This window comes from Saccopteryx leptura, chromosome 11, assembly GCF_036850995.1.
Source record: "Saccopteryx leptura isolate mSacLep1 chromosome 11, mSacLep1_pri_phased_curated, whole genome shotgun sequence".
Taxonomy (NCBI): domain Eukaryota; kingdom Metazoa; phylum Chordata; class Mammalia; order Chiroptera; family Emballonuridae; genus Saccopteryx; species Saccopteryx leptura.
The window spans coordinates 66,451,469-66,474,414 of NC_089513.1; the positions used below are offsets into that span (position 1 = coordinate 66,451,469).

The 22,946-nt window shown below is 38.7% G+C and overlaps 1 protein-coding gene across 2 annotated transcripts in view; it reads left to right on the plus strand.

Moving 5' to 3' along the window:
• The window catches only part of TRIM33 (tripartite motif containing 33), a 117,899-nt gene extending 102,997 nt beyond the window's left edge, over positions 1-14,902 (plus strand). Inside the window, exons 16-20 of one of the 2 annotated variants that reach the window (XM_066353504.1) lie at positions 2,989-3,112; positions 4,785-4,859; positions 8,263-8,415; positions 9,835-9,885; positions 9,965-14,902. In XM_066353504.1, the coding sequence (XP_066209601.1) occupies positions 2,989-3,112; positions 4,785-4,859; positions 8,263-8,415; positions 9,835-9,885; positions 9,965-10,177 (616 nt within the window). In that variant the 3' untranslated portion in view covers positions 10,178-14,902. The remainder of the gene's footprint in view (positions 1-2,988; positions 3,113-4,784; positions 4,860-8,262; positions 8,416-9,834; positions 9,886-9,964) is intronic. The other variant, XM_066353505.1, reaches the window with a different exon arrangement.
• Positions 14,903-22,946: the final 8,044 nt, after the last annotated feature.

The following is a 22,946-nucleotide window of genomic DNA, read 5'->3' on the forward strand; positions in this document are numbered from 1 at the left end:
GTCAACCCAGTTCCTACCACTAGTGGTCCCCCCCACTAGGGGGCGCTCCAGCTTTCATGGTGGGCGGTAGCGGAGCAACCAAAGTATAAATAAAAAGATTGATTTAACTATAGTGAGTTGTTTTATAAAGATTTATTCTGCCAAACTTAGCAAAAATCCAACGTAAAGTACTTGGTAAGTAATTATTATTATATGCTTTAACTTGCTGTAACTCTGCTTTATAAATTTTATAAAGTAAAGTTACTTCTCTACTTTATAAATCACCATTACTGTGGAACTGGTGGGCGGTTAGAAAATTTTACCACTAACAGAGATACAAAAGTGGGCGGTAGGTATAAAAAGGTTGACTACCCCTGTTCTAGAGAAACTAATAGCTGAAAGATAAAATGTCAAGAGCTGAATTATGCATTAATGATAAAATATAGACCATTTCCTGGATTACAGTTTATAGTTAATATAAATAAATTAGATAAAACTCTAGGTTATGAGGAGCAAGTATCTGAGGTGTTAAGAGAAAGTAGATTTCCTCTTGAAGCTGAATTTTTTTTTATCTATTGCCATTAATTTTCATAGGGTCTGCAATTATGGTTCTATTTATGAATACTATTTAGTTTTATGGCCTCTGTTGGATCTTACCCAGACTTACTCTTTTAGTGTTTGAAATCTCTCAGAAGGCATTTTAAAGGAAAAACAGCTTTGTAAAAATGCCTTCAGTGTCTTGAATTATTTTATTTTCTTAATATTTTTCTGAAGTGAGAAGTGAGGGTGGGGGGGTGGAGGCAGAGAGACAGACTCCTGCATATGCCTGACCTGGATCCACCTGGCATGCCCACCAGGGGGCGATGCTCTGCCCCTCTGAGGCCTTGGTCCTCTGCAATCGGAGCCATTCTAGTGCCTGAGGTATAGGCCATGCAACCATCCTCAGTGCATGGGCCAACTTTGCTACAATGGAGCCTTGGCTGTGGGAGGGGAAGAGAGAGACAGAGAGAAAGGAGAAGGAGAAGGGTGGAGAAGCAGATGAGCGCTTCTCCTGTGTGCCCTGGCCAGGAATCAAACCTGGGACTTCCATATGCCGGGCTGATACTCTACCACTGAGCAAACCTGCCAGGGCCTTGAATTATTTTAGAAATAGTTTCTTCATGATCACTGGAAGCCGGGAATTGCTAGGGCCTGTCTAAGGCACTGTGTGCAGATTTCTCATCTTTTTCCTTTGATGTGGTTGGAATGTCTTGCAGTCATTCACTTTGGAATAGACTTATTTTACGTATTTAAAAGTAAATAGCCCTGGCCCAGGTAGCTCAGTTGGTTGGAGCATCATCCTCATACGCCAAGGTTGTGGATTTGATCCCCAGTCGGGACACATTCAGGAGTCAACCGGTGAACGAATGAATGGGTGGAACAACAGATCAATGTCTTTTTCTCTCTCTTTTGCCTCTCTTTCTTCTTCTCTCTCTAAAATCAATTTTTGAAAAAGTGAATAATTTGGGGGATAAAATAAATAAAGAGCATTGTCGTCAGTTTATTTGACATCATAGCAGCTAAATCTGGTTTCAAGCATTAGAGGATACACTGGTGAACGCCCAGGGCAAGCTGAGGTACCTGCTGGTGCAGCGGGACAGCTGCGCTGGGCTGGGTTGCAGAATCTGTGGTCCAGCTGTAACTCTGAGTGAACTAATTAATCACTTTGGGCAGTTCATACATTTTTAGGGGTTATTGTCTGCATCTATAAGTGGTACAGTTTGTTTTAGAAGAACTCTTTTTCTTCCTTCCATGAAACATTTTATATTCACACAGTTTCATCTTTGGTTGATTTCAGAGACCATGAAAGAGGAGAGTCATACTTTTTGCTTTCAGCCTTCGCCCTTTCCCAGCCCTCACCCCTCTGTTTCTTTTTAAGTGAGAGTAAAACCAGTGTTCTTAGGAAAACCCAGCCTCTTTTCTGTCTATGGATAAACATTTTATATTCCTGCTTAGTTCTGGGAATCAGTGATTTAGTTGATTAATATTACTCTTTTTGAAAAAATTCAACCTTTGAGCTTAGAAGTGGTGATATAGAACAGTGCCAGAATCTTTTTCTGAAGAATTACAATTCTTACTTAAATCTTGGAAGGATAGTCATTTGCCAAAGATGCAATAAGGCCTTCTTTTTCTTTACTCTTTTAGAAAAGAAAAGCATTGGTATTTTGGTTTTGAAATAAAGGCTTTTCATATTTTTCTTTGAATAGTAATATCTGCTGGAACATTAGAATTTTGCTACTGAATGCTTTCTCTCAAAAACAGGTGCTTCGGAAGGAATTGAAACTGTTGGCACACATTAGTATAGTCTCTAGACTTAGAACTTATTTATATGTAGTAGAAAAGAGGGAGAATGAATATGAATAACTCATTGGAATTTATGGTTTGATAGAAATCTTGATGTAAACAAACTATAGACAGCAGATTTAAAAGATAAAGGGCATATGTGCTTTGCATTTGTAGGGGTGTGTGCGTGTGAGTGTGCACACACATGCTCTCCTGTGCGTGCAGGCATGCAGTGCATTCTAGACTTTTGACTGGCCATGAAAAAAGAGCTCTTTTATTTTTGGCATGTTTAATATATGCTAAAACAGTACAGGATACCTGAGAAATTACTCTTAGCTTGTTTGTGAATATGGGGTCATTGTGCTTACTGGGGCCTGAGAATTGGTCTTATGCTGCAAGCACTGATTATCAACTTTGTGCTATGAAAAGATCCCTTTTGAATGCCAACACCGGTTTTGTATTGCTTTCCAGAAGGTAATCAACTAAAGAATGACTGGGGAAAGTTTTGGGAAGTTTGTATCATACAACTTCACTTGATGAGATTTGACAAGAATAGCATCTTTCTCCCCCCAAAAAAGAACTGGAAAAGAAAGAAAAACAAATAAGAGTCTTAACCTCCAGGTATTAGCTTCCCTAGAGTGGATTGTGTTATAATTATGTGGACTAATTGCCTGTTTTCTTCTTTAGTGGGGATTGGATATGCACATTTTGCAGAGACATTGGGAAACCAGAAGTAGAATATGATTGTGACAATTTGCAGCATAGTAAGAAGGGGAAAACTGCACAGGGATTAAGCCCTGTGGACCAAAGGGTAAGTGGCAGTTAAGTAGGTGTGTATTGTTAAGGATCCTGTAGTTGTCTTGCTTTACTCTTTTTTTTTTTTTTAATGTAATAATGTACATGTAACCTGATACATTTTCATTTTTAATCTCCCCATCTGATGGTGTATTGATGACTTCTGAAGTCTTTATCTCTAGCCCTTAGCTCTAGACTCTTACATCCAGCTTTCTCATACTGAACATGTCCCAACCAAAATCTTGACTTAATCATCTTCTTCAAAAAGCAAAAGCAGCCTGACCAGGCAGTGCACAGTGGATACAGCATCAGACTGGGACACAGAGGACCCAGGTCCAAAACCCTGAGGTTGCTAGCTTGAGCGCAGGCACATCTGGTTTGAGCACAGCTCGCTGGCTTGAGCACAGGGTCACTTGGTCTACTATAGGCCCCCCCTCCTGCCCCCCCCCCCCTGTCAAAGCACATACGAGAAAGCAATCAATGAACAACTAAGGTGCCGCAAGGAAGAATTGATGCTTCTCATCTCTCTCCCTTCCTGTGTGTCTGTCCATATCTGTCTCTGTCACAAAAAAACCCCAAAAAACTAAAGCAGTAAATAAGCCAATAAAAAACTGCACTTCTCCCCCAGTATTTCACATCATTTACCTCTATTGCTCAAGCCAGAAATCTCTGAGAAATAAAAGAATCAAGAATGGCTGTAATATTATTTTCTTACTTCGCCTAACCATTACCTTGTGAGGCAGCCCTCTGCACTGTTGGAATACTCTCTTCCCTGCCTGGACGCCCTGGTTCTGCCCTTGCCCCCTTATAGTCTCTCTCTCTTTTTTAATTTTTCATAGTGGTTTTTTTTTTTAAATATAAATAAGGCTATTACTTTCCTGCTTAAAATCCTCTAGTAGCTTCTCATCCTTTTAAAAATAGAATCTAAAATCCTCTCCTCACTTCAGTTTGATTTCTGCTCATGTGGTCCGTAGTCTGATCTCCAAAAACAAAATACCTTTCCCATAGTTCTGTGGTCAGTTACAATTATGTTGGGCTTTAATCCTATGTATAGTGTATATATACTTACAAAATCCCTCCTCCACTCTGTGAAGAGAAGGTATGTGTTTAGAGCATACATACTTCATATTAAAGAATTTTAAGCACATGAAAACTATAAATGTAATATGCATTTCACTTTATTTCTGATTGTGTAAAAAAATTCTAGAATTGTATTGAGAAGACACAGATAATTTTTATTTAATTTTAAACCTGAGTGGAATCATTTCAAGAAAAGAAATAATATCACATGTCCGGCCTGCCTCAGAGAATTACAATGAGTAGCAACAGTGCTAATTTATAGATTACCAAGTAATCTATAGATTGTTGTACAAAATGCTGTAGGTTGCTTTTCTGACTCCTTTCCATGTGTATAAATAGTTGAGTTGATAGATAAGTTACCTTCATTAGCAGATCGGAACAAAGGCATTCTGTCTTTGATAAGTTTATTTAAAATAGAAAAGACGATAGTCGCAAAACTGGGAAACAAGGCAGTTTTCTTTAGGTGTATGTTTAGTTGGAGAGCTAGTATGCAGGAGGCTGCTGTTCAAGTTGTAATAATACTTGATTGTGATGAAGTTCTTATTAAGAATATCTTGTTAGTTGAAGAAAACTTATTAGGGGTTTTCCTTTCTTTTTTGGGGGGCCAGAAATGTGAACGTCTTCTGCTTTACCTGTACTGTCATGAATTAAGTATTGAATTCCAGGAGCCAGTTCCTGCTTCGGTGAGTTGTTTACCTTATATACCTCCCTTGTGAAGATGTTAGACTCCTTATGTTAAAACTCAGGCTTCTGGCCCTGGCCGGTTGGCTCAGCAGTAGAGCGTCAGCCTGGCGTGCGGGGGACCTGGGTTTGATTCCCGGCCAGGGCACATAGGAGAAGCGCCCATTTGCTTCTCCACCCCCGCCCCCCCCCTTCCTCTCTGTCTCTCTCTTCCCCTCCCGCAGCCAAGGCTCCATTGGAGCAAAGATGGCCCGGGCGCTGGGGATGGCTCCTTGGCCTCTGCCCCAGGCGCTAGAGTGGCTCTGGTCGCGCAGAGTGACGCCCCGGAGGGGCAGAGCATCGCCCCCTGGTGGGCAGAGCGTCGCCCCCTGGTGGGCGTGCTGGGTGGATCCCGGTCGGGCGCATGCGGGAGTCTGTCTGACTCTCTCTCCCGTTTCCAGCTTCAGAAAACAAACAAACAAACAAACAAAAAACTCAGGCTTCTGCAGCCTGGTGTGCGGGGGACTCGGGTTCGATTCCCGGCCAGGGCACATAGGAGAAGCGCCCATTTGCTTCTCCACCCCCCCCCCTCCTCTCTGTCTCTCTCTTCCCCTCCCGCAGCCAAGGCTCCATTGGAGCAAAGATGGCCCGGGCACTGGGGATGGCTCCTTGGCCTCTGCCCCAGGCTCTGGTCGCGGCAGAGCGACTCCCCGGAGGGGCAGAGCATCGCCCCCTGGTGGGCAGAGCATCGCCCCTGGTGGGCGTGCTGGGTGGATCCCGGTCGGGCGCATGTGGGAGTCTGTCTGACTGTCTCTCCCCGTTTCCAGCTTCAGAAAAATACAAAAAAAAAAAAAAAAAGAAAAAAGAGGCCCTGGCCGGTTGGCTCAGCGGTAGAGCGTTGGCCTAGTGTGCGGAGGACCCGGGTTCGATTCCCGGCCAGGGCACATAGGAGAAGCGCCCATTTGCTTCTCCACCCCTCCGCCGCGCCTTCCTCTCTGTCTCTCTCTTCCCCTCCCGCAGCCAAGGCTCTATTGGAGCAAAGATGGCCCGGGCGCTGGGGATGGCTCTGTGGCCTCTGCCTCAGGCGCTAGAGTGGCTCTGGTCGCAACATGGCGACGCCCAGGATGGGCAGAGCATCGCCCCCTGGTGGGTAGAGCATCGCCCCATGGTGGGCGTGCCGGTTGGATCCCGGTCCAGCGCATGCGGGAGTCTGTCTGTCTCTCCCTATTTCCAGCTTCAGAAAAATGCAAAAAAAAAAAAACCCCAAAAAACCAAAAAAAAAACCTCCTCAGGCTTCTGTAGTAATCTCCTCAACCTCTCCAAGGCTGAAGTTTTCTTTCCTAATACCGTTTCTTCCCTCATTGGGTTCTTTTGAGGGTTATACATGATAACCTGCGTAAAATGTTTTAGCATAGTACCAATAACATTTTAGGTAAGAAATACCTAAAATACCTAAATTAGAAATTTTAGTAGAGCCAAAGGATGTGAGATTCACTTGTTAAAATTTCAGTTTGTTTTAAAAGATTTTGTTGCTGTGATGAAAACTTAACAAAGTTGATTTTCATGTCCTCTTTTACTGTTAAGATGAACGTAAAGGATACAGGTATAATGGAAATAATCTTGAACCCAGGTGTCAGAAGACAACTTCTTTAAGTTTTGTCACTAGCTACCCTTAACTTTGGGAAAAGTACATATAATTTTTTTGCCTTTTCAAACTTTGCAGTGGGAGTATTGGACTAAATTATTTCTAAGATTCTAGTTCTATGATTCTAGACTCCATACGTTGGAGAGAAAACAATCTGTGTAAGTATTAATTTGAGTAAACATGTAAAATGGAATCTTTCACACTGGCCCTGCCTTCATAAGCCCCCTTTTATGAAAAGTCAAGATTTAAGAAAAGACGAAAAATTTTGCAAATCAGTGCTTTTTTTTTTTTTTTCTTTTCATTTTTCTGAAGCTGGAAACAGGGAGAGACAGTCAGACAGACTCCCGCATGCGCCCGACCGGGATCCACCCGGCACGCCCACCAGGGGCGAGGCTCTGCCCACCAGGGGGCGATGCTCTGCCCATCCTGGGCGTCGCCATATTGCAACCAGAGCCACTCTAGCGCCTGAGGCAGAGGCCACAGAGCCATCCCCAGCGCCCGGGCCATCTTTGCTCCAATGGAGCCTTGGCTGCGGGAGGGGAAGAGAGAGACAGAGAGGAAAGTGCGGCGGAGGGGTGGAGAAGCAAATGGGCGCTTCTCCTGTGTGCCCTGGCTGGGAATCGAACCCGGGTTCTCCGCACGCTAGGCCGACGCTCTACCGCTGAGCCAACCAGCCAGGGCAGTGCTTTTTAATTTAAAGGGGACTTTGTAAGAAATAAAGGCTCTAAGGTTCTGTAGCAAAAGGAGTATAAGAGGTTCTCAGTGCATCATCATAAAGGAGATGAGAACATGCTACCCACATTTTGTTAGCCATCAGTTCAACAACTAAGATATTATTGAATACCAGACCAATTATGAGTACTGAATAGTAGACTGGTGTACTGCGTAGGCTCAGAAATGAGTTTTAAAGCACAAAAGGTCTAGACACAAGGAAGATGTTTTGTGTGAATAGCAATCATCATATATTAGGAATCTGTCTTGTCTTTAAGTTCATGTACTTTACAGTTGAAAATGACTTTAAAATAATTACTTTTCATGAACTATTTAAATAGCTTATTTATATTCAGTTATTTCCCATGGCTATAAATTTTGGCAAGGCAGGGGCAAAACTTCCCAGCATGATCACTAAATGGTTAATAAAAAATTTTGGAGAAGTTGTTACAATTTTTCTTTATCTGTTGCTATGTTCAGAGCACTTTGTGATATAAAGTTATATCCTCTAAAACAGTGATTTTCAACTGCAGGTCTTCAAAGAGTTAATTATCCTGATGTTGTATGAAGATTTCAGACCCAGTGATTATAGATTCTATAATCTTCACACTTCAGGGTGGTTAACTCTTCTGCAGCCAGCATGGAATTTCTAGAAAACTGGAGTTTGAAAAACACTGCAAAAGATACTGTGTTCTAGTAATAACAATACATTTTGTAACTTTTTTTCTTTCCTATTTGTAAATAACCCCTCTAAGAATCACAAAATTCTGATGATTTGTCCTGACCATTAGGGACTGACTAGCCTTGCTGTTTGCTTTCTCTAAATCTACTTACTCAACATAGAACTTTGGGCCCTTCACTAACATGGAGATAGTCACACATTTTGAACATGATTTGATTTTCATATGATTGGGGCCAAAGATTTAAAGTATATTCACTATACCCAAAATTTTTAAGCAGCTGGCTCAATAATGAACATTTTTTTTTCTAAAATTTATATACATTTTCAATTAAATAGTTTGGCAATTTTGGAGAATCCTTATCTGGCCGTATTTATCTGTTTTTTTTAGATACCAAACTACTATAAAATTATAAAGAAACCAATGGATTTATCCACAGTGAAAAAGAAGCTTCAGAAAAAACATTCCCAACACTACCAAGTCCCAGATGACTTTGTGGCTGACGTTCGCTTGATCTTCAAGAACTGTGAAAGGTTTAATGAAGTATGTTAGTTTCCAAACTATAGAGTATTGGATTATTAGTTTATGTTGGCTTGCTTATTTTGTTTGGATTTTGCTTTTCCTGACAAGTGATTTTTCTAATTTGATTTAAAACTTTTTTCCTGCTTCATTTGTCAAAAGTAAAAGTTTCATCCACAGCTCCAAAGAAGAAAGTTTATTGTGTATAACTTGAAGTATACACTTAAATATAATAAATTAGGAATATTATTGAATGTCCCTTCATGAACAAGTTGAGGATTGAGATAAATATGAACATAGTCTATAGTTAAGTATATGTTGTGGGGAATGATTATAAACAGCCTACATTTTGGGTACATTTAGGAAAGGCATTTGTAACAGTGACCATATAAATGTAGAACCTTAAAATCATAAACTAATCTCTGGTGACTCAGTTTGAATAGTAGTCCAGAGTATATACTGTTGAGTTTTTGGATCTCAGCAATGTGACTTTTATTAACTTTAGTTGTGTATTTGTTGAGGATTAGGCTTTGTTATCGATACTTAAAAAAATGAAATATACCTCCTTCAAGGAAATAATTTGGTTATCTTTGGGAAAAGTCAATTCTATTATTAAGGAAATTTTTCATTATTATAAGAAAAGAAAATGGAATTGGGTGAGGAGTCACAAAATCTTTAAAAAGATACTAAAATCTCATCATTATTGCTGATAAAATTTGGTTGCCAATGATTGTTACTAAAATAAATCACATTGACTCATTTAAAATGTAGTCATAGCTGCCTCTGGAAGCATCTAAGTGACTGTAAAATTCTTTAAAAAGTTAGTAGGTGAAAAGTCTAGTTACCTTAATAGCAGTATGCCACAGAGGACAGTAAAAACTCTACTCGAAGTTAAATTAATACAGTCCCAAACTTTTTTGTCTTATTTTATAATCCACTTAGATTATTTTAAATAAATAAGCTTTTATGAATTATCGCTAACATTTACCAGGAAGAGAGGTCCATTGAGAGGTCCATTTTATCTGCCTTAGTAATAGTTAAATAATTTATGGTTGACAAATTGACATATGAATGGAGTTCTGATTAAGTGGTTTGTTGAAAGTTTGGCAGATTTTTAAAAGCAACATTTCTTACATTATTCATTTCACAGATAAATTTCTCTTAAATAGATTAATGTATTCAGACCAATTTCTATTTGGATTGAGCAATTTAGTAATTCAGAATTTGAGACAATTATTGAGGCTTCACAGTAGCATTATAAAACTTCGTAAAGAAAGTGGTTCCGTGTTCTTTAGAATTTTAGAAAGCATTTAAAAACTGGTCATAGTACTTATAATCTGTTCCCCCTAGTATGGCTGACTTTTGTCGCCAATCCTATGCAGTTTATAACTTTAGAAAGGATTATAATTTCCCTTTTTTTTTTGACTCTGGTGTCCTTTTTAGATGATGAGAGTTGTTCAAGTTTATGCAGAAACACAAGAGATTAATTTGAAGGTAAGCTTTTCAGACCATGCAAACTTGGTGAAGGAATATGTATTACCAATAGGTGAATATTCCTATCTTTTGCTTGCAGGCTGATTCAGAAGTAGCTCAGGCAGGGAAAGCAGTTGCATTGTACTTTGAAGATAAACTCACAGAGATCTACTCAGACAGGACCTTCGCACCTTTGCCAGAGTTTGAGCAGGAAGAGGATGATGGTGAGGTAACTGAGGACTCTGATGAAGACTTTATACAGCCCCGCAGAAAACGCCTAAAGTCAGATGACAGACCAATACATATAAAGTAAAATGACATGAACTTAAATCAATTGTTTAAAAAGAGAGAAAAAAGAAAATACACTTTTATTTAAGTGTTGCTGGAATATCCTGCCTACAGTGGGCACCTCCTTGAAGAAGCTGATAGCTTTTACACAGTATTAGATTGAAATAATGGACAAAAAACACATTCTTGTCAAGAAAGAGGGAAAGAACTCTACTTTCACCATTAAAAGTAAAAATAAAAAGCAAAATGAAATGAAGATTTCTGTTACTAAAGAGAAGAGTTCTGATTGTTAGAACTGGCAGATGTTGATGATTATTTGATATTGATTGATTGGTACAAGTAACTACTTGAAGGTCATGTTACTTGATCAGTTGTCTCTTTGGACCATAGTGCACAGTTCTGAAAACAGTTTTCATGCCTCCTCCTCTACCCACATCCCCAGAGCCACACCCCCACACCGGCTTGTTTTCTAGTTAAAATCAAAGTTGTTCAGATTCCCTTGCTAATGTCAGTGCAGGTGTGCATTGAAACACACCCTTGTATTCTCATTTTATGCTTTGGGCCTTAGTTTTTATATTGGTTTTAAGAACTCAACAGTTTTCTGTTCATACTTCGAGTCTAGGAAACATATGACCATTGATCATCATTTAATCAACTTGAATGGTCACTGAAATAAATGTGGCAACTTACCAGTAGCAGATCATATATATAATTACAATGATCTTTTCCTAGAAACACTTCCACAGAATTGCACCTCTCAACCAAATCACTGAATCATACAGTTATTCCCATGAAAGACAGAATGTTTGTTTCAAAATTAATCTAGTTTTCTGTGTATTTAAATTTGATTGAGAAGGTGACAACTGGCTCTTATCCAGTCTTCCTTCATATCAGTTTTCTGATAGACCACTATTGGCAAACAGTAATCTGTCAACTACCAAATGTGTAAAATTTTCTGTATTTCACTTTGTCTTATTTGTAAATAGTGAACTAAAACTTCTGGCAGATCAGCAACATTTGCTGAGCCTGTTTTTTAAGCTAATGTGTATTCTTACTAATGTTCCTATCAAGAATGGATTTGTAATATATACTGTCTATTTCTAATGTTCACATTCATATTTTGAGGTTCTATCTTATTTTAATAGAGAACAGACTTCTCAGAAAATCTTCAGAAGCAGCTTATTATTAAAATATCAAAATATTGAAATAAACCCGGTGGGGTTAGATTACTCATCTGTCCACCAAGTGGGACATTTGCATGGACTGGGGGCCTAAAGGACATAGAAGAGACCTGTAAGTAAACCTGAAAATGAGCCAATCCCCACTTGAATGGTTACTGGAGTAAGTCCACCTTCACACCCTGAATTCAGCGCCTGCGGCAGAGACGCCACCTTGGCTCTGTTTCATTTTTCTTCTCTTCATTTGTGATGCGCATATCCAAGACATGTGTTCTAGACTGTGTACAGGCTTCTCTTTTGTTGGATTAAAAATTCTAGTCCTACTTTTGTATGGACACATTAGAATATAAAGTGACCAAAATAGAAGATGCTCCATTAGATATTTTTCAGATGTCAGCAAATTTGTGGCAGATCATTTTGCCTTTTAAAAAATTCAGCTTAAACAGTTCAGGCAGATTACTCAGAAAAAATTATTTGACATAATTGTCTAAGAAGTAAATATTTTTTAGTGCATTTGAATCAAATAAAGCGCTCTAAAGAAATTATTATACAAACTCCTTTGGGCTGTTTTTCTTTTCTTAATAAGTGGTGGTGGGGTAAACATAAATATGACGGTGTATTTAAACAGTACTGATTTTGTTAGTGCTGTTGGTTTATTTCATTCTCGAGCTTCTTTTTGGCTTCTCTTTTAGCTTTCTTCTAAGTTAAACTTAAAAACATATCCCAAACTGTTTGATCATTTTGCTCAAACTTCAAATTCTTCAGAGTTTACTTATAAGAGGGAGAAAATTGTTTAAAAATGTTACTTATGCTCATTTCCCTCTTTCCTACAACATTTGTGATTTCAGTTTATCAGGAGATGTCCCTACGGGCACATTTTTGGAAAGGGATTCCTCTTATCTAGTATTTTACACTTTTCTATTTCACGATGATTGGATAATAAGTTATATATAGTTTCTACCAATGAGAGAAGAAAACAAAATTTTAAGTAAAAACTTATTTCTCAGTATTTGGAGCCTTAAAAGATAAATGTGTTCCCTTAAGGACATTTGTGTGTTAGATGGGGTTTTTTCCCTTTGTTTGAAGATTGGTTCTTAAAAAGCCACTTTATTGTCAACTTTTACTAGGCTCCATTTTTGTTAACAGAAGATAATTCATACTAAGGAATTATCATTAATTGTTATCAATAAATTACATTAAATGAAAGTGTTTACTTTAGATTTCATTTAACACCTTTTCTTGCACTGTTTCTAAACTGATCTGTTCAGCATTGTCTAATAAAACTGTTCAAAAGTATAAAACTTAAATTGATATTTAGACATACGTTTTCCTATTAAGTTTTAAAAGACAAATACTGAATTATCGGTTCCTGAAGGCAGTTTGTTTTGGTAACTCTCTGGTATTTGTATTCTTCTTTACAAGGCAGTTTAGATTTGGAAATGTTAAAATGTTTCCTTAAAAGCTTACAAAGTTTCCATTATATTTCAGTTTCTGTGTCCTGTCAGAGCACCAAGAGCAAAGTGTTCCTTAGGCTGTTCAGCCGCCTGGATGTGTCTATTTAGCTGAGTGATTCACTGGAGGAAGCTGGGCGGGTGGGAACACATGCTCCTTCCAGATGGTTAGGGTGTGTAGATCACGCTCTGTGTGGAGATCAGGACACAGAGACATGATCTGGCATTGGCTCCATTGTTTAAATTATCCTTTTTGAAATCAATAAGGTACTTTCTGACTTCTATTTCTTATATAAGGGAATTTAAAATAAATTTTAAAGTCAATTCTCACTTTCTGTTGTAACAGTTTTTATAAATTTTTCATTAATCCAAAGAAATACGTTTTTAAATAGAAGCAAAAGGTTTATAGTGTTCAAGTTGTAGATTTATCAGTTACCTCGGCGGGTATCCTGCCTTGTAATTATTAGTGATTAATATTAATAAGTTAATAGATCTAGGTGTTCTGACTGTGCCCTTGGATTGTGGCCCACCAGATGTTATTAAATAGTCTCTCAGTCTCCAACATGGGAGTAGGTGCTGGGGCGCCCTGGCGCTGGCCCTCTAAGTCCCTTCCTTACCTGCTCCCACTCACGTGGAACTCAGAAAGGATGAAAAGCTCACTTCTTGTTAGCACTGCTTACTTGTATAATCAGCGTTGGATCAGAGAGTAGCTTTATAAAGTTTATCCACCCCATCTCCTAATCGAAACACTCAAGTTCTTCATACTATGAATTCTTAATCCATACCATCTGTATTAATCTGCTGAAGGTGACCCAAGGTTTTCAAGGTGTATCACAGTTTGCTCATGTACCTGCCCTAGGTGTTCCCTTTTATTTCTCCCGGTTGTCTCCTCTTTGATAAAGCAATAACACTGCTTTAAGTCTGTTGCCTAAGCATGTCGTAATCCTACCCTGGATGGTGATTTTATAGGAAAGTTTGTATGCATATCACCCAGTTTATCTTTTAAAAATTAAGAAAATTAAATGTATGCTGGAGCTAATGACAATATATTGTGGCATTTTATTTTAAAAATTGGGGAAATTTGCATATATTTTTTAAAGTAGCTGGTGTTTAATTAAAAAATTGAAGGTACTTTTTTAAGAAAAAAAATTTATATGCCTCAGTTTACACAGAAATTTCAAGATTTCAACATGTACTCTGGGATATAATGGTTTCTTTTACTTGGTCAGAATGCATGTATAGCATTTCTTCCATGTTAGTTCTTTGTGTTTGCCTTTGTGGTCTTTTATATATATTTTTTATTGTATTGGAGAAACAAAATTGTCTTCAAAAATAAGTCCATTTGGATATATTTGTCATAATCAAACTACAAAATGTACAAAGTTAAGTTTATGTTTTCTAGCAAGCGATCTTTAAAATTAAAAATGCTTTTCTTTTAAATTCACAAAATTTGTATATGGGAAGGCACAGAAAAGGTTTCTAAGTGCCACTGCAATATTCCCCTTCCAGTGTGGCCCAGATTTCAGTTTGAAGAACGAAATGCATGTCTGCTCCTGGTCTGAAAAATGTAGGCATTTACTATGTTTTAAGTCACAGTGAAAGATGTATATAAGCCTATCAAAGAAGATTTGTGCAATCTGAAAGCCTGTTAATTTTCTATGTAGAATACTGACACACTAAAGGGTTAAATTCACAGCCTTACGAGTTCCTTGCTTCCAGTATTTCAGCTGGTCTTTCCCCTCGTTTTTATTATTATTACTACTACTGTTACTACTACCACCACAACTATTATTTTTGCACATAATTAATTACACTTCAGTATGATTCTTAAAGAAAAAGTGCTGTTTCTGTGGTATTGTATTCTCTAAATAATCATATTTAATTTTTTAAAACAAGGTTGCAGTTTATAATTGTTCCATTCCTGTGTTTTTTGCTGGTGTGTAATGCAAGCAAGATTTTCTTTTCACGGTTATTTAATACATTAGCTGCCTGTAAATATTTCTTGTTATAATGCTCTGGAATGTGTTGTAGAAGTTGTATTAGATTAGTTTAAAGCCTTGTTTGAAAGCCACATTGTTTTGGTTATTTCTATTAAATTAGAAAATTGAAAAAGTTTTCAAATGAATTTCTTTTTTTGTTCCTCATTGAGTTGAGAATCATTTAAATTTATTAAAACTGTATATACTGTATACAGGCACTGGAGATTAGTTAGTAGTGAACAAGGTGAACACAGTCCCTGCCCTCCCCCCACGTGCTTTACTCTGTGGGGAGGATGAGTGCATAGTGCTACGATAGAGACGAACTCAGAATATGGCAGGAACACATACGAAAGACTCTAACCCCACACTTCGTTGGTCAGGGAGGTGATCTCTTTCACTCAGAAAGGATGAAACAGTGGGCCAGCCAACGAGAGAGTGAAAAGAGACTAAAATATACAGGAGCCTGAAAATGAAAGAGAAGGTGTTATTTATTATTTCAGGACCTGAAAAGTTCAGTTTGGCTGGAATAGAGGTTAAGTTGGAGTAGGAAAATACTAAACAGGAGAACTGAGGAGAGTCGTTTTCAAGCACAGTTTCCTGAAAATCATATTAAAGGATTTGGGGTTTATATTGAGGGCAACAAGGAGCCCGTGAAGAATTTTAAGCAGAATGGGGCTTGAAGAGTTGACATGATCAGTTGCCTTTTTGAAAGATCATTTTAACTGTGAAGAAGGAGGTCTACAGAGAAGATTGGAAGTGGAGAGGCCGTTGTAAGCTCTGAGTAATCCATGTGAGCCCCAAACTAGCTACCTGGCAGTGGAGTTGGAAAATAGCAGTCAAATTTTAGAGATTTAGAAAGTAAAATAGGCCAGTGATCGAGGCCATGGAGTTACCCAAGGCATATTTCGTATAGCACCTCTTAAAATGGTAAAAGGGAGAAAGGAACAGTTTATGTGTGGAGGGGAGCAGGTTCAGTTTGGGGAGTTTACAGTACCTGTGGAGAATTAAAGTGCAGATGTCCACAGTTCTGGTGCTCATGTGAAATCCCTGGGTTGAAATAGACCTGTAAGAGCCTCAGCTTTTATTCATCACTGGATATGCATAGTATATGATTGGCCTTCAGTAAAGAACTGTCAGAGGTGAGCCACCAATATAAAAGTTGGAAACTAAAAAAATTTGAGAAGTGTGATGCTGCCAAGGACATTTATAGAATGAGAAGAGTAAAATACTTAGGATGGCTGAAGAAACATTTAAGGAGTACAAAAAAAGAAAAGACTTCCCAGCAGACTATGGGTTAGTCATGGAAGAAAGCCCAAGAACTATATAAAATGGAAAACAAGAGAAAAAGGTTTCAAGAAGGGGTGTGAGTTATCAGTGATATCAAGTGTTAGAGTAAGAGATGAAAGAAAAATAAAGTGGCTATTGAGTTGAGCAGTCGGGAAGCCACAAATGACCTTGGGAAGAGCTGTTCCATTTTGAGCAGCAGCAAGAGCATAGTGGGTTGGATGAATGGTTGAGTGTTAGACTGTTTTTTCAAGAAATTTTATTTTGGTGGGGTTTTTTAGCTTATACATAAGTTATGGTCATGAATAACCAAGTACAGTCCCTCTTCATATCTTGGTTCACGATACAGAGGTCTCACTGTATTGTGGATTTTTAAATTGTATATATCTAATTTTGTATTGCAGATTTTTCGCTATACAGTATCAGGATTTTGCAGTATATAGGTATTTTTATATATTATTTTTGCAATAAAATAAGCATTTTCTAGGCTGAAAAATTGAAAACTATAAGAATATTAATTAGAACATTAAAAGAATATTATATTAAAATAAAATATGTAGCATACAGCAGATGAGCTGTAATGTTCTTCTTGGCTGCGCAGTACATTCATTTCATCACCTTCATCATCATCAGCACTGCACAGCTAATTCATCATCCTCTTCATCATTCAAGTTGTAGTACATTCACTGGGGAGTACCCATATAGAATTTTATATGTTGTTAAAATTACGTAGGTTTAAGTGTAGAAAGTGTTTAAGAGCATAGGAAGGGTTAATAGGAGTGTGGGAAAGGCTAATAACAGTGGGAAAGATTTATAAGAATGTGGGGAGGGTTTGTAAAGCCTTAAAATATATATTTATATAAATAAAATATAAGGTCGCAACTTCGTGGATTTTCGGCTATTGCGGGGCGGGGGGGCTCTGGAACCTAACCCCTGCGATAGATGAAGGACCACTCTACAACATCAGAATGGAACTTCCAGATTGCTACCTTTTCTGATGAATTTTGTGTAGTGGAAAAGCATGAGTTTTGACCAATGGGTAGACTGGTTTGAACCCTTTGGTTTAAAATGGTAAACAGGTTTACGAGGTACCTGCATGAACTGTCTCACTTTGATTATTTGTGAAATGAGGATAGTTATATCCAGCTCATGGGATTAATATAGACACAGAGCATTTATAGTACAGGGTTGCCCCCTTGTTCTCAACAGTTTCATTTCTTCTATTGATACTTCTTCCTATTGCCATGAAAATGGGCAGGTTAAAAAGTAATTTTGCCCTTTTTATTGATAAGAAAAGACCAATGTAGGACTCTAAAGATGTTAAAATCTTTCCTTGACTCTTAAATATTTAACTTGTCCTTCACTAATTTGATCCTTAGACTTACACAATAGATTCCAACTAACACTACTCATTATAGGTTCTAGATTTTTTGGGAATAATAAATTCAAATGTGAATTGGTAGTAGTAACAATACCTAATGGTTGGTTTTATCTCAAGCTTTTTTATTTTTTTTCCGAAGTTAGAAGTGGGGAGGCAGTAGACAGACATCCGGCATGCCTACTAGGGGGTGATGCTCTGCCCATCTGGGGCATTGCTTTGTTGCAGCCAGAGCCATTCTAGCACCTGAGGCAGAGGCCATGGAGCCATCCTCAGCACCTGGGCCACCTTTGCTTCAATGGAGCCTTGGCTGTGGGAGCGGAAGAGAGAGAGAGGAAGGAGAGGGGGAAGGGTAGAGAAGCAGATGGGTGCTTCTCCTATGTGCCCTGACTGGGAATTGAACCCAGGACTTCCACACGGCAGGCTGATGGACTACCGCTGATAAACATCTCATTTATAAAGAAGTTGCCATTTGTGATCTGGGAAGGCATTACATGGGGACATCTGTTTCTGGCAATATGAAAGACAGCATGCCCTGAGGTGCTCTCTGGAAGACACAAAACATCTGAAATGCGGAATTATAATCATTAAAATTTTTTTGTTGTTGTTTAAATGTATTGCTGAGCTAGCAAGGAAGAAAGATACTCAAAGCTCCACCCAGGCCTGACTTGTGGTGGTGCAGTGGATAAAGCGTTGACCTGGAAATGCTGAGGTTGTCGGTTTGAAACCCTGGGTTTGCCTGGTCAAGGCACATGTGGGAGTTGATGCTCCCAGCTCCTCCCCCCTTCTCTCTCTCTGTTTCTCTCTTCTCTAAAAATGAATAAATAAAATTAAAATAAAAAAGCTCCACCCAATCACCAGTAACATTTTTTCCAAAAGCATTTTTGACCTGAATCTAATCATTTGGAATAATTAAGACAAAAGTAGAATGAACTTAGGACATTCACAAAGACACCTGGTGTGAATTCTTAAAGTAACTGTTGTGTAAAACGCATGAGGAGACTGCTAGAGCAAACAACATGCAATATATGAATTTAGATTTGATTTTGATTTGAATAAACCCTAAATTAAAGACATTTTAGGGACATCTGTGAAAATTTGCATTTGAGTTCTTATGTGATATGGAATGTTTACTTTTTTTAACATATGATAATGTATTTGTGTTTATGTAGGAGAATGTCCTTTTTCTTAGGTGTTTGCTGAATATCTAGGGATGAAATGTCATTCCATTATTTTCAAATGGTAAGGCAAAATTATGCATGTGTGTGTGTGTGTATGAGATATATATGTGACGGCGTCAACGTGGCAGAATAACAACTCAGTGAAGGGTAGATGGGTTTTTATTGTTTCAAATTTTTGGTGACTTGAAAATAAGGTTGGAGGTGTTGTGGAATAAAAAGCGTAATTTCAGCCTGACCAGGTGGTGGCGCAGAGGATAGAGTGTTGGACTGGGATGCCGAGGACCCAGGTTCGAGACCCCAAGGTCACCAGCTTGAGCGCGGGCTCATCTGGCTTGAGCAAAAAAATAAAATAAAATAAAAGCTCACCAGCTTGGACCCAAGGTCGCTGGCTAAAGCAAGAGGTTACTCGATCTGCTGAAGGCCTGCGGTCAAGGCACATATGAGAAAGCAATCAATGAGTTCTTCTCATCTCTCTCCATTCCTATCTGTCTGTCCCTATCTATCCCTCTCTCTGACTCTCTCTGTCCCTGTTAAAAAAACAAACAAACAAAAAACCCCAACATAATTTCAGAGAAGTGTTAAAGAGGACAATTGCTGCCAATTCTTGTGTCCTAAAGATTGGAATGTGCTGGCTCTGGCCAGTTGGCTCAGTGGTAGATCATTGACCTGGCATGTGGTTGTCCTGGGTTCAATTCCTGGTCAGGGCACACAAGAGAAGCGTCCATCTGCTTCTCCACCCTCCCCCTCTTGCTTCTCTCCCTTGCTCACTCTTTTTCTCTTCCCCTCCTGCAGCCATGGCTCAATTGGAGTGAGCTGGCCCTGGGCATTGAGGATGGCTCCAAGGTCTCTGCCTCAGGCGCTAAGAACAGTTCAGTTGCTGAGCAACAGCAACACCCCAGATGGGCAGCCCCTAGTGGGCTTGCCGAGTGGATTCCGGTCAGGTCACATGCAGTAGTCTGTCTCTCTGCCTCTCCTTCTCTCACTGAATAATAATAAAGACTGGAATGTGCTAAGCTTAAAGAGGGAGACTGGATAGGGCCAATGTGAATGCGAAGTCAGAGTGAAATACTCTTCAAAGCCTGCAATCTCAAAATACGGTACACTTAATGAGAGAATGAACCTGAATATCATATGTCAGAGAGGAAAGAAAGAAAATTGGATGGAAGAAAAAAAAGTCTGTCCTGAGAATTTGTATCTACAAGCTGACACTTAAAACAGGTTTTGAAGCAGATTCTTACTATCTGTGGTCAGAAAAAATTAAGACTCAGGTACTTAACAAATGTTAATTCTTAAGAAAACATTTTTTAAACTTAGTGTCAGGGACTTCACTGAACTTCAGGTATAATTTAAACAGATTCTCGGCCCTGGCTGGTTGGCTCAGTGTAGAGCATCAGCCTGGCATGTGGAAGTCTCTGGTTTGATTCCTGGTCAGGGCACACAGGAGAAGTGCCCATCTGCTTCTCCACCCTTCTCCCTCTCCTTTCTATCTCTTCCCCTCCCATAGCCAAGGCTCCATTGGAGCAAAATTGGCCTGGGCCCTGAGAACGGCTCCAGCTGTAATGGAGCAATATCCATGTTGGGCGGAGTATCAACTGGTGGGCATGCTGGGTGGATCCCGGTCGGGCACATGCAAGAGTCTGTCTGACTGCCTCCCTGCTTCTAACTTTGGAAAAATACAAAAAGAAAAAAAACCAGAGTCTCAGCCACATTGTAATAAAAATGATGAGTCAAAAGATGAAAATATCTTGAAAACAGCAGAGAAAAGCAACTCCTTACTTTCAAGGGAATAAGATTAACAGTTGACTTCACAACAGTAACAGTAGAGGCCAGATGTGAGTAACATATAAAATGTTCAAAGGAAAAAATACATCGACCATGAATTCTAAGTCCAGAGAAGCTGTCTAAAAAGAAGATAAAATAACGATTTTCTCAAATACTAAAGTCAAAGAGGACCCCAGGCTGAAAGCAAGTGACATTATATAGTAATTTGAATCCTCACTAGCAAAGGTAATTATATAATTATATAAGACAGCAACTGTTTAAAATTATGTATATTGTTGGGCCCACACAGAAATATAATGTATGTATATCGTATTTGCTAATATGTGGAGGTGGGTAGGAGCAAAGTTGTGTTAACCCTAAGGATATTAACTGTAGTTGGTACAAAAATTATAACAGTGTCTTGTTGGGTTGTAACATTAATGGAAGTTGATAACAATAACCTCACAAAAGGAGGAAATGGGATTAGAACTACATGAGTAGTGTTCTCATATGGAGTTAGCCTAGTATCTGTAGCTGATTCAGATGTATATGGCAAAGCCTAGAACTGGGGGAGGGGGTCCCACCTTAAAAATACAGCAAAAATTCATTATAGGAATAGAAAATACTTAAAGCAAAAGAAGGCATTAAAGGAGAACTGAAGAAATGAAAAAGACATGAGACAAAAAGCAAAATAACAATAGGCATCAATCCAACAAATTAATAATAACATTAAATGGGAATGGATTAAACCAGTCAAATGGCACAGAATGTCAGACTGGATAAAAGGACACCTGCGGTTCAAAGATACAGACAGATTGAAATTAATAGAAGGGAATAATGTTCTGCAAACAGCACCCACAAGAAAGCTGGAATGGCTATACTTTAAGAGAACTTCAAATAAAAAATGATATGGGGGACATTTTATAATGATGAAAGTGTCAGTTGACATCAGGAGATTTAATATTTTCTTAACATACTAACAGACACTGAAATACATGAGAACTAGATAATACAACAATAATGGCTGGAGACTTCAATATTTGACGGGCAGAACACCTAGACAGAAGATCAGCGAAACCAGGTGGACAGCACTGCAACCCGACTGATGTTAACAGACATCTGCAGAACACGTTCTTTACTGCACGTGGAACATTCTCCAGGATTGTCGTACGCTGAGCCATAGAACAAACCTCCATCCATGTAAGAGGATAGAAATACGTAATACAAAGTATGTTCTTTATCAACAAAGGAATAACACTTGAATCAATAGGAAAAAGTTGGTGATAGGAATGACCTGTGGAAGGACTTCTCGGATTCTAATTAGTAGTTAAAATCGTGTTAACCTTATCAAAACTCACTGAACTATATATTTGTTGATTTTTTCTATATCAATTTTGTATTTTATTTTATCCATATTTTTATTAAAAAGGTAGAATGAATTTTAATAATAGATATTGTGGACAACTTTATGCCAATAAGAAAATTTCGATAAAGTTAACATTCCTGGAAAAAAATAAAAAGTAATGCAAGTTCTGACAACTTTTAAAGAAATTGGGTCTTTAATTAAATCTTGTATTAAAAAGAACTCCAAGGACAAATGGCTTTCTAAACTAATTCTAACTGTATGAGGAAGAAATACTACTTACCCAATTCCTTCCAAAGAATAGTAAGAGAAATTACTTATTTTCTATTCACTTTTCAATACAAGAAAACCCAAGTGAAGACGTGTCTTACATAACACACTTTCAGCACACACTTTCATTGCTGTCTCCATATACAAGGATGGGCAAAGGTAGGTTTACAGTTATTTGTATGGGAACAATATAAGTAAAGTGAATAATACAAGAATAAATTTTAATGGACTCACGACTGTAAACCTCCTTTTGCCCGCCGCTGGATTTCCAGACCCTTCATACAGGCTCTTCGTTTAGCAGACTGCATCGTCCAGCCCCTTACCACAGTTATGTTCCCATTCCTCTTTTCCGTGTGCACATTGCCTTTCAAATCAGATCAGACTACATGAGTCAGTTCACGCCTATTCATGTGCTAATTTATTTGCACAGAGGTCAGCTCATGAACTTCAGTCCTACGTGGTACCCATTTGGATGAGGAAGTCCAGACTGGATTGATAAAGCTCCCTGTCATGACTGGAAATCTGGTTCCTCTTAATTCGACCCAGTAAACTGCCTGCATTGAAATAAGCAGCAGAGTCTGGTCCGTGAAGGCAGATTTCTGCCTCTTGGCATCTTCCATTCCCCAGGGCATTAGTAGTCTTCATCACTGGCTAGCCCTAATATTTCCAGCCTGTCCACTAAACTCTTCAACTAGCCCCTTCAAGAGGATCTCATGAAGGTTTGAATGTTTCAACTGATCAGGAAGCCAGAAGTTTTTAAAAAATATGTGTTTCAGTTTAGAAAGGGAGAGGTAGGTGAGATGAATTTGGTGGAAGTAACAGCCAGGGTCTTGGGGGAGCAAAGAGGGGAGAGGCCTCCCTAACTTTACGAGAGATGCCTTCCTCCTGTGGGAATTTAGCCGTGCTTATGATGTTACTGAAGGCTATGGTAGAATCTGGTTGGTTGGTG